Source organism: Rissa tridactyla, chromosome 1 (genome assembly GCF_028500815.1).
Source record: "Rissa tridactyla isolate bRisTri1 chromosome 1, bRisTri1.patW.cur.20221130, whole genome shotgun sequence".
NCBI classification, from domain to species: Eukaryota; Metazoa; Chordata; class Aves; order Charadriiformes; family Laridae; genus Rissa; species Rissa tridactyla.
This window is the reverse complement of record NC_071466.1, coordinates 112,481,991-112,497,116: the sequence shown is the minus strand read 5'-3', so window position 1 is coordinate 112,497,116 and position 15,126 is coordinate 112,481,991. Positions and strand designations below refer to the sequence as shown.

At 37.9% G+C, this 15,126-nt stretch overlaps 1 protein-coding gene across 4 annotated transcripts in view; it reads right to left on the bottom strand.

Moving 5' to 3' along the window:
* ROBO2 (roundabout guidance receptor 2) overlaps window positions 1-15,126 on the bottom strand; it is a 471,637-nt gene that overhangs the window by 417,775 nt on the left and 38,736 nt on the right. For all 4 annotated transcript variants that reach the window (XM_054205925.1, XM_054205944.1, XM_054205935.1 and 1 more), the window contains exon 2: window positions 4,380-4,706. In XM_054205925.1, the coding sequence (XP_054061900.1) occupies window positions 4,380-4,706 (327 nt within the window). The remainder of the gene's footprint in view (window positions 1-4,379; window positions 4,707-15,126) is intronic.

Sequence of the window (15,126 nt, the reverse complement as noted above, 5' to 3'; positions counted from 1 at the left end):
GGGGACTTCATCAATTTTTCATGAATTTTCATTTAGGCCAAAGCCCCCTCTTACAGTGGTCGATAGATCAAGCTACTGTCACATATTTAACACCTGGGGCTACAGCTGCTATCTCTGGGGGCTGCCGCTGACTCAGGCTAGATCAGAGGCAGCCTGAGTCAGTGCGAGGACCCTCATGCTCTTTCTCTTGCTTACATGTGGCATCCCAGCGCTCGCAACTGAAATCCTAGCTAGAGTCGCGATTGCAAATGTGTCTCCTGATATTCCCACTGGAAAACTCCACCACATAGGTTCCAATCCTGTCAATTCCTGCATGGTGAAAAACTGTGCTTTTATTTTAAAACTTCTGACTTTCAAATATGAAAGCAGTTTCTTGAAGGATCAAACTATTTCAAGACAACTTCCCTTTCTAAAACCCTCCCAAAAATATCTGAGCATCAACATATTTCTAATAATGCCAGCCCTTGTTCAATTTCAATGAAAACATTCCAGTAAACAAAATGAAAAGAAAGACATTTTACTCTTTTGAGTACCATTCTTTGTGGTTGTTTTAGGACTAGAACATTTATTTTTAATGATTTAACCATAAAATATACAAATACTACATCAGAATTTGCCACATATGCTGTAGAAGAATGGTTTTGCTTCTGGCACTAGCATTATTTTTAGCTTCTGAGGAAGCTCCTACTGAAAAAAAGTAACTCGCACAAAGCACACCATGGATTAATGCATTACAAGAAGAATGAAATAAAATAAGTCATATCAATCCTAAACCATGCCTTCAAATAAAAACTCCTATTTCTTCCTAAATATGTCTTCTGGAATAAAGACTTTTTAAATTAAAGGCAAAAAAATTCTAAAAGCACGTTCTGTGTGTCAATGATGTTTTTTAAGTAACTTCCCAAATCACAGTTCTTCACCGTTTCACGGGCACAGAGAAATTTTTCTGAGGACATACATCAGCACAAAAATAACTGTCCTTGATTGTATGCGCGTGCTCTGAATAGGCATGCATTTAAAAGCTTAAATGCTTTGGATGGGCTGATACTTAAGTTCATCATGTTTGGGAAAGGCGTTAACTGCTACTCGATCAAGAAGAGCTCAGGGACTTCAGCAACTTGCAAAAAAATGACTCCAAAAAACCAAGGGGCAAACTGTTTGCATTCAAGATGGGCCACACTATGCTCAGAATCACTATATGCCCCAACTGAATTTCACTTAAGAGTTTTTCTTCTGTCTTTAAATATAAATACGGATACATCAGAAGATTTTTCAATCGCGCTGCTTTTGTGGCAGGTGCCCGTGGCCCGGGGCTGCGGGGATGGAGGGCGGGAGCCGAGGGGAGGTAGAAGGGAGTGAACCACAGTTTAACGCTGTTGATCATCTGAATGCATAAGCATTGGCACACTTAAATACGTAAAACAAATAAATATTTCTTCATAAATCATTCAAAAGTTGCAAGTGCGCATTATTGGCGACTGACAATTTAATAAGCAAAGTAAAACAATTACTGATTTTTTCACTAAAACAGCAGACTCAAGCATTTTAAACCTGTAAAGTGCAGCAGTTTGTCTCTAATGGCACAATTTGAGGCCACCTACAGTCAGATAATAATCCAACCCCCTTTTTGTCAGCAAAGGGCAGCAGTCCTTTTTCTGGTGATGAAAACATCTTGGCTTAGTGTGGAAAGAGCAGTTTTCAACACCATTACAGCTAGCTCAAGTAAGACCCGATGGCATGTGGCTGTCCCAGTTCCCTCGGACAGGGCTGCAGTATCCAGGCAACCCACCAGTTTTCAGCAGCAGTTAAGGACAGGTGAATGAGGACTCCCTGCTGACAACAGGCTATCAGCAACAACTCATTTCACTAGCGTGCAAATGGGCTGCTACCGACCTGCCCATCTTCTTCAGTCCAGAAACGCTGACATTAAGAGCCTTAAAATAACTATTGTTTGAAAGTCACTTGAAAACTTGATTTAGAACCAAAAATCATATTAAGAAGCGTCTCAAAACCAAGGGAAGACAGGTAGTTTTGCTATCATCCTCCAAAGGATGCCTTTGTTACAAGTCAAGCACTGCCCTGTGCTTTTAAAACCCAGCAGAATCTTGAAGATTAAGTAAACAAGCAATGTATGTATTATTTACGTTCTTTTTCGGTGAAGACCTTCCTGTAACCGCAGGCACAATATGACTCAAGGAAAGACAAAGCACGGTTGAAGTGGAATAGGAGTGCCGGCTTTAGACTGCTAAACCATTTAATTGGGGAATTCAGTCAGTTAAATTAAAAAACTATGAAAACAGTAAAATAATCTGGTGTGAGGTGCACATTGCTATTGCAAAAACTTTGGCTACGCTTTCAGATTTCAGGTTTCACATTCTATGGTCCTGTTCTAAAATACCTCTGACAATGAAACACGGTTTTACTATTTTTAAAGTCTTCTGCTATCTCCTACTAGTGATAGGACGAGGGGTAACGGTTTTAAACTGAAGAAGGGTAGATTTAGATTAGATATTAGGAAGAAATTCTTTACTGTGAGGGTGGTGAGGCACTGAAACAGGTTGCCCAGAGAAGCTGTGGATGCCCCATGCCTGCAAGTGTTCAAGGCCAGGTTGGATGGGGCTTTGAGCCCCCATGGCAGGGGGGCTGGAACCAGATGATCTTTAAGGTCCCTTCCAATTCAAACCATTCTATGATTCTATGATCTCAAATACAGTTCATACATGACCTGCCACCACCTTCAGTGGTTAAAACAGTAACTCCAGATACTGGAGATATTGTAACAAGTCTCTCAGCAGTCAACGAGTTAGGGATCGGTGAAAACTGACAAAATATAGAACAAGTTTAAACTTCAAAATAATCAGTCACTTTAATTTGATGACTCTTCTGAACTTCGACAGGAGATGTCTACATCTCAACAAGGTTGCAATAAAGATTTCAAAGTGCTTAGCTTCTCTCATAGGATTTCTCAACACACAGTTTAAGAACTACAAGTACAAAGACAGAAATACTCCAGTAAATTTATCTAGAGTCATACTCACCCAGATTTCAGCCTTCCTTAAATTGGTCATCTTCTTGATTCCTAAATTCCTACCAGAACTGAGTAACGTTCTGTGATGCCTTTATTGGCAGATACACGTTTACGCATGCCTTCAATGTGTGCCAAAACTGTTTTCATTTTTTGTTGGAAACAGTTCTGAGTCTAGGTTATGACAAGTAAAAGCAGTGAACAAGTCTGTTCTACTTGGCTTATAGCATGATCTAACTATCTCAAAAATAGATTTCAGAGAAGACTGAAGCCTCAAGATCACATCACATTAGCTATAAAAGTCTGCAGACTGCATCAGGAGTAAAGTTTTCTCTTCTGTGCTTGTTTTTTCTTTTTTTTTTTTTTCCCCTTCTCCTTTCAACCAGCATACCTTCTAGTATGTACTTAAATCCAGCCTTTATCAACTAAGCAATACAAGTCTGTGCTAAAGATCTACTTCAGTCAAACACATTTCAGTGAAACTACTGCCAGATGAAGAACTGCGGGGGGAAAACTGAAGCCCAGCAAGAGAAGAGCATTCATAAATCTATTACAATATACTTCTATGTGAAGATACACAGCTACCCTTAGTTGATATTCTGAATAAAAAGATTAGTGTTTATTCAACCCATATAACTAAGCAGCAAAAAATAACATGCAACACATTGTATTTTATGTATGATGAGTTTGTTCGCTATGTGAATATAATGAATGTCTCTTCTAACTCCCGTGGAAGCAGATCATGCATGCTGGGTGGTCTCTGAAAGAGCCGTGATGACTTCTCGGTTAAGACAAAGAGAATCGATAAAGAATAAGACTGCTCTGGATGATATGAGAAATGGCCAACAATTTCACTTGCCATGCACATAATGAATGAGGCCTGTATCAAGTTTATGATAGGGAAGCATATATTGAGTTTTCCAGCAGTACAGAACATGAGTCACCAAGAAGCTGTCTGCTTCTGTTGAGGTAACAGATGACTAGATAAAGAGAAACAGGCAGTACACCTTGTATTAAATGATACGTATTTTTCCACATTCGTTTCACTATAACCAATTTTAGTCATAATTTAAAAATTAGATTACTCTTCAGAGGAAGATTAGCCTTTGTCCATGTTTGTGCCAATCATGATTATACACTGGCTAGAGCCTTGCTTCAGTGTAAATCACATATTCTGTATGGTCACTGCTACTGTATAAATGCATGTAAAAACGCCTTGACTAAGAGCTATAGCTAATGACAAAATGCCATACCTTTGTTATCTCACAGACCGCTGACTGTGTGCAAGTGCTAGATGACAGCATAAAATCAACTATAAAGTTTTACACAGTGCTAATAATATAAGGCTACTCACATGCCACTTCCAGAGATGCATTGCGACTCACAGCTTCTCCGAGATAGTTCCTTGCTACGCAAACGTAACTTCCTTCATCAGGTTTACTCCTGCGTCCATGCACAATACGTAAGAAAAATAAAGATCCGCTGGGCAGCAGCATGCGGTGAGAGCGCGGATCATCCTTGTCCGTTTCCACTCGCTCTCCATCCTTGTACCATTCAATAGTAGGAGTTGGCCGTCCTTCAGCTTTACAGTTCAGAGTTGTCGGCTCTCCTTTAGAGACTATCACATCTGAAGGATGCTCAACAATCCGTGGTGGAAAGTCCTCCTGGCGGAGACGGGATCCTAGAGAAAAAGAAAAGGGAGGAAAGAACAATTTATTTTAACTTCAGGCTTCACAAAGAGTTCTCACAAGTTACTCTTTTAATGCCACAAAAATTTTGAGGAAAAAAAAAGAAAATGAAAACCTGTATACATCTGATATTGTTTTGTCTGATATCAGAGACTGTATCAGACACTTTCAAAGCTAAAAACTTGAGTTGGACTACAGATATGCACCTCTAAGGCATTATCAAATCCATACCACATGCAGACTGGTCTTGAAGGAGGATCTTTTATACATACACGCATGATGATCTTTTCCTTGTTCCAATAATCTTTCTATTTACATTTGCTTCTAGGTCCCTGTATGCTTCCGGATTCCACTCATGGCTACTGCTCTCCCATCCTTTCATCTGCCAGACTCAATAGACGGACATCCAAAACCACTTTGTCTTACCACCCACAGGTTAACAGTTCTTTGTAGTTTTATATGTATGCTTTGTATCCCTTCTCCACAAACAGCCCAGGTATGCAAATAGAAGGAAAAAAAAAAATCCCCAAACAAACAAAACCCCACAACTGAAACCCGAAAAGTATTCCTTCCTTCATAAATGTCTAGTACAATGGTTCACAAATTTAACTGTTCAAAATATCTGAAATCATTCATGAGCTTTATTTTTATTTGGAAATCTCAAATCTCAACTGCACTTCAGAAGGTTTCAGTGGATTGCATGCACGTACGCACAGACACAAATACAATATAGGCATACATGCACCTGAAAGTGCATTGCAAACGTCAGTGTCTCGGAAATCATTATAGGTCCATTTCCCTTTTTCTTCTCTCTACATTCATCCTTTTCTTCACTTTCCCTTTTGGTGTCCATCATCTTTTATCTGCAAATGTACTTTCTAACTTATTTGCAGTATCCCTAAACTCCTACCAACACTTCATCACAACCCTGGTTACATGGTTATGACCATTGAACATCTCCAGCATTTCTACACAGGTATCTAACCAGGCATCTGGAACCCTGGATTATCCCCAAGTGTGCTCCAGCAGCTCAGTCTGAGCACAGCATACCTTGGAAAGAATGTGGTTATACATTTTCCACTTAATATTTTTTTTCAGTACTAAAGGTTAAGTAAAGAAATTATTCCCTCTATCACTGGAAAGTAATACAACCCAAAGTACAACCTTCTTTCAATTGCCCACCAGAATACTATTTTTCACTTTACAATACTGATGATGAATACGCTATCGTTAAGCCTTCACAAATAGCAGGACTACTAGGTATTGGTAATACTGATGTTTCTACAATATTACTTTTGTACCCTTCATGATAGCAACTTTTTGCATTGCCCTGTAGTTTTCTGCACAGTCACTTCAACACATGGTTGTTCTGCCTTTCTGTATTTCCTTTACACTCAGTTGCCTTCCCACCGCCTGGGGCAGGGAAGTAGCAGAGCCTGAACATTGTCCTGCACCTTCTTCAACAAATGCTGTCACTCAAGTCCTGGAATAAGGAAAAGAGGTGCTGACAGGGCAGAGATCCTATAGAAGTATGGTATATAAAGTAAATTTGTGCTCTGACCCTGGAGAAAGTCCCAGTGCCAACCTTCCGTTACAGCCTTTACCACGTAGTGCAAATTCACTAAAGCAAGTCACAGGATCACAAACCTCCATTGAACCCTTGTCAAAAAAATGCAATGGTATCACAACGCTAACCAAATTTTGCAATACCCTTTTTCTGAAAAAAAGAGAATTCTTTCATGATTATTATGCTCCTCATTCCAGCTATTACCAGACAAATTGAAGAGATGAGGAAATGCAAGAACAGTGTCATCCAACAGAAAATCACAGTCCAGCACTCCTAACTTCAGCATCAATCATTCAGATATAGTTCATTACTGCATATTTAATTAGGCTATATTAGCCTGAACAGTTTTTCTGCAACAAACACATCACAGTAGTTTGTGCCTCAACATGGCCTCTCATAAAAAGTCAGATCTTAATTGTTAGCACAAATCATCTTTTCCAGCATGAATCCTGAAAATCCTTTGAGTGGAGCTGCCATGCTAGTACAATTGGGACTGCACTTCTTAAATACAAGGTATATCAGCTTCTGCAGGTTAGTGAAACTTCATCTCCATTTTCTAGTCAGCAGCTTTGCTGAGTTGTTGGAAAACAATTTAACATCAGTATCTTAATTATATTCTAGGCACTACATCTTTAAAAATATTGTCAATGCCTCATTTACTCCAAAATTTATAAGGAAAGGAATAAGGATCCATTCTACAGTGTGAATCCACCTTTGGACTTCTGTTTTACTAACATTCAGGTCATTAAACTAAGGCTTGCCATAGCAATAAAGTGCTATACCACTGCTGCACAAATGGACTCTTTCAGTGGCTACCAGATTCTATTACCAGTATAGCAAAGGTATCCATAATCTGTACTTACAGTACACCAAAAAACCACAAACAATTCATACCTAAGCACAGGTAAACTTAAAGCACACTTAGAAAAGAAAGACAAAAAGACATTTAAAATCTAACAGGACAATTTGCAGTTAAAAAAGTGACTCTAGACCATGACCCCATACACAACATTGAAAAAGACTGAAACCACCATTAAAGCAAAAGATTAAAAATTTCACAGTACACAGGACTAAAAACACTGAACTTCATACATTGACTAGAGACATACATAACACTCTCCACACAAGTCTGCCAACTTACTTTGTTGCTTGTTCTCAAAAGAAACAAACGAAACCCCACTAGTTGTGTTAAGATATTCCTACTAACAGCATCAATGAGAACACCAAATCTGAAGCGTTTCTGAGAGTTTAGGGGGACTTAAGTCAGAAAAGAGAACAGATATGACTAAATTTTGATAAATAGTTAGCAGAGTGTAGCAAAATTAGTAGCAAAAAATGCAAAATGAAAATCCAAAATATTAGTTTTCTTACACACAAAGGTGTGTTGATAATGTTCAAAACTCAAAATAGTACATTCTACAGAGAATTACAGGCCATGTGCAATCCTTTGAAAAGGGCTTTCTCCCATAAAGAGTTAAATCTTCCATCTTATACAGCCCAATTCAAAAGCCCTCCTCAGGTCATAACAGGACTAATTCTTCCTCTTCAGTACTGATGTTTATCACAAAACTAATGTTTACCTCACTCTATCCTAATTAAGCAATTTGCGGGCAAAAGAGGGTTGAGATGCGGGCAGCAGAGGCCATGCCAATCAGCAAGGAGAAAGGGTAAGGCTGTGTTCTGAGGGGGGCTCATACCACGCGTTCCTGTGATGGCTGGGTGTACCTTCAGCTATCTAGTGCTGCACGTTATTTCCTTCAACGTGCACTTAAGAGGGGGGAAGAAAAACACACAAAAGAAATCAATCACAGAGCACAGCAGACTTCGTCCTTCAAAACTCAACTGAGTACCAACCGCTATTCCAGAAGGATACTCCGATTTAGAAAGAACAAGGAAAACCAAAAACTTGACTCCATTGCCTCTCGTCTGGCAGATGCAAACACTTGTCTACATGCTAGAAAGTGACAGCCCCAAATGGTGTTTTCCTAGTTGAGTTTTGATTCTTGCACTGTGGCTCCCTGCCATCCACCGCCCAATACTCCTACAAATACATCCTAATTTAGAAGGAACAAAAAAAAACTATTAACCCCCCGAGCCAACTGGGCAGAAGATGATACTTTTCCTTTTACTGGAAGGTGAGACGGAACCATGATCTACTCGAGATAAGTGGTTGCACTGAAGCAGGCAGCTGGTGTTGTATCCTGGACTCCCCACGCATCTTCCTTCTCCATTCTTCCCTTAAGGATTTCCAATACAGGACTATCTCATGCATGCATAGAGAATGTGAATAACCCCTGAGTTTAAGAGTCCTTAAGTAGTCATTACTATGATGGACTACAATGACTTCAAATTAGCTGTCAGGTGTTGGGCAAAACCACGCCTTTCGAAAAAAATCCTACAATATGATGACTAAGCCACACCTATGAAAAGGAGAGCATTAACACTTACTCAGAGTACTGTAATACTCACTGTACATTAAGGTTCACATAGCTATTGCAGATGACTGGTTATTACACATCAAGAAGATTATTTTCATATATGCCTCGCCAACTAATTCACAGAGAAAGTTTTAGGCTCATCTTTTCGCTTATTACTTCACAGAATAATTAAAAACACTGTTCAAAAATGAAAACATGAAATGAAACATACATTGAAAAAAGTGTGCAAGTGTACTTGCAAGTCTACTATAGTATCCTACCTTTAATATTAATGTTTCCTTGTTCATACTGCAGCATTAAACAAAAAGTTACTAAGACTACTCCAACAAAAGTCAAGACATAAGCCACCTCTATTCAACATACGTCTCTATACTTTTATCCTGGTGTATCATTAAAACCTGGTCTTACATTTTACAAACATTTCTGCCACAAACGGAGTAATTCACAATTACAATTCATCACTGCATATAATTCATGAGTAAAAAGGATTATCTCATAAAAAAGCAAAAAAAGAGCAGTGATTCTATTGCATTTCTAGCATCTACCACAACATGAGATACTCCTACATTAGTATTAATACAAAAACAAGGCAAGAAAGCAACAGGTGAGATTATAAAGTAATTAGATATAATGACATTATGTCTTGATGCTATGAGGCAAATCACAACAAGCACAGAAAATAAGTACAGCATTCAACATAACCTCAGTGTCATCTGGAACAATGCTAATCACACACCCCAAAAACATGTGTCTGATTGCTAGTTTTGTGTGTGAGAATCTAAGCCAGAAAACATCCTGGATGAGGATGGTTTTTAGTATGTGGTGAAGTTATAAACAATTTTACAGTCTTTGGCTTTCAACATTAGTTCATTATTATAGCCTTGGGGGAGTGGGGTGTAAATAAATAAAAATCATTCCGCCTTTATGCTGTTGAAGTTCCCAATAAAGTTTTGCTAAGACCATGCTATAGCAAAAACCACATCCGTTTACACTACTTTACTAGATAGTTCAATATTCTCTCCTTCAAACAGCTTATAGGGATAAGGCAAAGAAGGAAGGAAGCAGCGTCTGCAGGGCAGCTTCTGATATCTACTGATTAGAAACCTATTAGAAGAAATAATTCAGACTCTTTCAGAAAATATGGCTTTGGGGCAGACGTGAACTGATGTAAATGTCACAGTACAGTGGATACTACTAGAGCTAGAAAACCTAACATGGGCGAAGTGCTCAGACAATATTTCATTAGTAACCTAAGTTACTAAGTTTGATTGTCCTCAGTGGGTAAATCAGAACCACTGCCAAGTAGGAGGAGACAACTGATGGAACACTATCAGTGCACCACTTCATCCCACATGTTCTCACGGTAACTGATTAAAATGTTTTCACTGGTTTCTTCCCAGGTAAACAGCAAAGGAAGACTATACTGCTAATTGTTTGCTGTTGTTCACCTTCACCCTGTTCTGCTATTGTTCAAATTCACAAGCCAGCACTGAATTAAGAGAAAAACATTATAAAACTATATATTGAAAAAAAAAAACCCAACCACCACCAAAAAACACATTCAAAGTTACTCAGCCAATAGGAACATTTATTTCAGTGAAAAACTCCATGAAATTTTCCAATCACTGCTTGGAGTAAATAAAGAGTAAAATATTGAATCAGCTAAGTCTAGGTTTTATATTGTTATTTCATTTTTGCTTCTACTGGTAGATACTAGTAGTTCTACTTAAATGCAGAATTTTTCCATATTTCATAAAAAATGTATCTGAAAATCCTATGGTAAAATATAAGTTACAGTCTACAGTTAATGAAAACTAATATATGGAATATAGTTGTGGTGTGCTGGGCTAGACATTCCCTAAGAATCACCTTCAAGACTACTCTTTTGGGAAGTGTAAAAGACAACCGTTGCTCATTCGTTTTGAACAGTTCAGCACCATCAGTGTTCTAAGTCGGACTGTTTCTCATGACTACCAACAAGCCTCATGGATTTGCTGTAATATACTCAGACTTCCCCATAAGTTTCCTCAGGGATCCAGTGTACCATATTGTTACAGTCACACTGATAGCATATAAACAGAGTACCTATTATTTTCAATTTAGCTGGGTTGATCCTATAGCCAAATAACCCTGAAAAATTAATTGGATGCAAGAATTTTTATTATTCAAAGCAATAGATTTGCTACAGAGGCGCATCAGGAAGAAAAGTAAACTCAAACAAAAAGTCAATATTTTATTTTTCACTACATTTCCACAAAGCCACTATTCAATCCCTGCCCTAAGGCTAATGTGCTCTGTGTGTGTGTATGCATGTGTGTCATCTATAGATGTATCTTCACAGAAAAAGGCATTTGGCAATTTACCTTCTAGTCCTTCTAGGCCACCATCCTTCAAATTTCAAGGAAAAGACTTCATTTATTGCACTTCACGCTCCTCCAGTTTTAATTTATTAGCTTCACATCAAGACCAAAAGTTAATTTTTTCTATTAAGCCTACTCTTTATATAAGCAGCTACAAAACTAATAGTCTGTCATACAAGAACAGCAACACTAGAGACTACATTCATAGCCATTTAATTAATTTCTCAAGTCACCAAAATGTTCATGGCTACTGGGCTAGTGCTGGTTAGAAAGGCTGATGTTTTTATTATAACTACTAAGCAATTTCAAAGAAAAAACAGCATTGTATCAGTTTAAATGTTAATACTGTGATATGGTATTTCAAAATACAGATCTCAGAATTGCCTTCATGAACCTCCTCAATACTCTCTTTTCCTTTCTGACTTTATCTCCACCTGACACAGCTTGCCACCAGTGATTCAGCTGTCTGACATACCATTTATTTGCATCTATTCACTACTTTTCCAGGTTTTTACCTGACTTTCTACATACAGAAAAGCTCTTCCTAAGTTCATCTCTAAGGCTACTACTCTTTTTATATCCTTTCTGAAGGCTCACATTTTGATTTCTTTAACATTCCAAATACATAGCTTTAATATACTTGGAGAAAAAAAGAAAGCCAGGACTAGATTTTCAATAACAGGACTAAGAGCCATTTAACACTATGCATACCAGATATCACCTATACTACAGAACCACCACCTACTATTCTAGCCCCTCTATTGTTCTCATTTCATTGCTATGCAAAGGGAAGTTTAAAATATGATGTGAGGTATTCCATTGTGTCGTACATTTGAAACACTTTCAGTTCAATAGTTCTGATAGGTCATGCTTAACAGGTGTATTACACATTTAGTTCAGAAAAAAAGTAATGCCTGAAAGATAACCAAACTTGAAACACAAGTTCATAATATATGCTTTACTGTAAACCAGTAGTAGAATAAAGAAACATCAACCAAAAAAAAGTCATACTGACATTTCAAAACTTATGCCTTAGTGACATGCCTGCTACGAATGAAAGCAAGCAATATTGCGTCTGAGAGATTATTAGCTTGTTCTGTGTTTTTGATACCATTTTGAATGCATTCCTCGTAGGAGTTTTGCCAACAACACACGTTCTCCCTCAGACAGTGCAAAAGGCCTGTTTATCAGGAAAAGAAACAGCAAAACTGTAATAGGAAAAAAATTAATAATCTGTTGCAACAGAAAGTAATAGATGCAGGAAGGAAAAGGCCTGAATATATTGAATTTTACTTAGAGGACCGCTACAGAGATATATTTAATGCCAAAAGAACCTTCTTTTGTGCTAGAATCTCAGGTTATTTTCACTGCAAAAAATAAGAAGAAAATCTGAAATTAAGGTATTAAAATCACAATTAAAAGAATAATGTGCTTTTAGGACAAGACACAAAAGTCTGCAGAATCTTTTCTGGCTATGTAGGATCTGTCACGTGCCCAGGCTTGGGTTATTCCCCCCCCCCCCCCCCCCCTTATGCAGACTCTAACACTTCTGAATGAGATAACACTACGCTTGAAAAAAGGCACTCCTGCAGCTACTTAAATTTACTGAAAGACAGTCACAGTTACTGTTCATTTTCCTGCTTCTTCACATGCCTTGTTCCACTTAGGAAGTACTTATCAGAAACACATTACACATATCTGTTAGATATAATGAATAAGTATGTTGCTTTAACTACCCTTTTAACCACAGAATTGACTGAAAGCAAGCAGAGATCTTAAATAGAGATCCAGTCAGTCACATCCTAGTTTGAACAAAAGATAATGTACAAAAAATTCAAGATAATGAGAAAACTCAACTGGAGTACAGGCTGATGCACTGGCACCAGGCTGATTATCCTAGACGCATTCCTCTAGGCAAAGTGACATGGTAAAGATTACATTTTGAAAATTTATACTTCACAATGTCTCCCCCTCCCCCGAGATTTGGCAGATGGGAACAGGCGCCAGTGATATGACTTTTTCCAAGGTACGGTTTTTGTTCAAAGCTGCGTCAGCTATGACACAGTCCTCTGAAATCTTTTCCTTGAGTAAATTAATCTCTTAAGCAACACATCCTAACTTCCCCAGGACACGTATCTGCAGATAAGCCACCTTTCCTATAGTGCACATCTGCCAAGAAGGGATAGTAGGCAACACTGACGAGAGAGATCAATAACAGTCATTAAAAACATTTGACCAAATCTTATTGGAAAGCTGATTCTATTATGTTACTCTTGTACAAAACTGTGACTTTGCTAAGCGAAGTGTAATCAACTTCAATCGTAGAGAAACACTGCAAACATAAAATTTGATTTTTATTTTTTTTTTTAAATGTGGACAATAATTCAGTGCCACAGTATAAGCACCCTGTTGCTTGCATGAAATTATTTCACGAGAAGCATTCCGAAATTGCCATGAAGACCTAATGGAAATTTATTCTAATTCACTTTTCTTCAATTTTTTTCTCCTCACACATCAACATATAAGTGTCACATTTCAATTTTGGGGCAGGGGAGAGCAGAATAATGAAAACCCCCTGATCTGCATTACAGGCCAAAAAACAGTATAGCCAGCACAGAGCAGAACAGTTCTGTGCTGTTTTTCATAGTGTAAATTGCATCTTGATTAATAAGTTTGCTAATGGATCATTTTGCACATAATATGAAACAACATCTATCTCCCTTCCCTTTCATACAGAACTTCTCAGAAGTACATTAGGACAGGCAGGGCGTTGGAACGAGACGATCTTTAAGGTCCCTTCCAACCCAAACCATTCTGTGATTCTATGGCCACCCATATTATAAATAGGTTAGCTACATTCTTTCACCTTACATCTCAATGCTTGTGCTCTCTTTGCTTTGTAACTTTTTTTGCAGAGTCTTCGTAGTCCTCAAAAATCACTGCATTCCAGCACACTGCTTGTGGTGGAACATACCGTGTTAGTGATACATCTACGAGAAGAGGAGTGAATAGCAGCATATCCCTGAAAACCGGTATACAGATTCACAGGTAAATGATTAATTTTTTTCCAGGTGACCAGTGATGTTATAAATACATGTCACTGTTTCGATGAGAAAGTTACATTGATTCGTTTGTTGCAAAGCAGTATGGTTTAGAGTACAGTCAAAATGTAAAATATCAACCATAGCTATGCTCCCTGGAAGCAGGTAACAGACAACTATTTACTTAATAACACACCAACATACACACAAAAACCCCATCAAAAACCAGCAAACCTAAGCCACTTTTATTCATAGGCTTTCTTTCTCAAAAAAGCTCTGGCTTTTGAAATTAAAATAGCTATTCCAATTCAAGTGTGGGTTTCATTAATCTTCACTGACTCTAAACAATGAGATGATAAAAATCACTTAAAAATGAAAATAATAGGGAGAGAAGAGGAACACTCTCAGTTATGAAAAGCAGAACAAATGAAAAGGTTTATGTGTATATATGTCTTTGTATTTATACGTTGTGTGTAGATACACAACACATCTATATTTATATATATAAAATGTACACACATACAACATACGCAAACACATATATGTGCCAGATGACCTCCAGAGGTCCCTTCTAATCCAAATTGTTCTACAATATATACACAGCATGTAACAAAAGCATCAGAGAGCAAGAGGTTTTTTTTCTCTCTTCTCATCCAGTGGAGCACAAGCAAAGCAGCTCTTCCCTTGGGAGCCTTTCAAAACCACTCCGGAATTTAGCAAAGTGAAGCATTAAGCATATGCCTGACTCTACCAAACGTATTTTAGCTCTTTTTCAGGTCAAGCATAGAAGCAAAACTAACAGACATTGTTTACAGGCAGCACAATAACTTATTATACAATCAGCATAATATCATCATAGCACTGGGGAACTAACAACGGCTTCTTATCAGTCAAAGGGAAGCTTTTCATCTTCCCACATACCACTGTAAAAACCAATGGTTAATTAGGAGCAAGTAAATTTTCATACTTTTACATAGAAGGGTTGATAACCACAGGTTCTCCAAAGT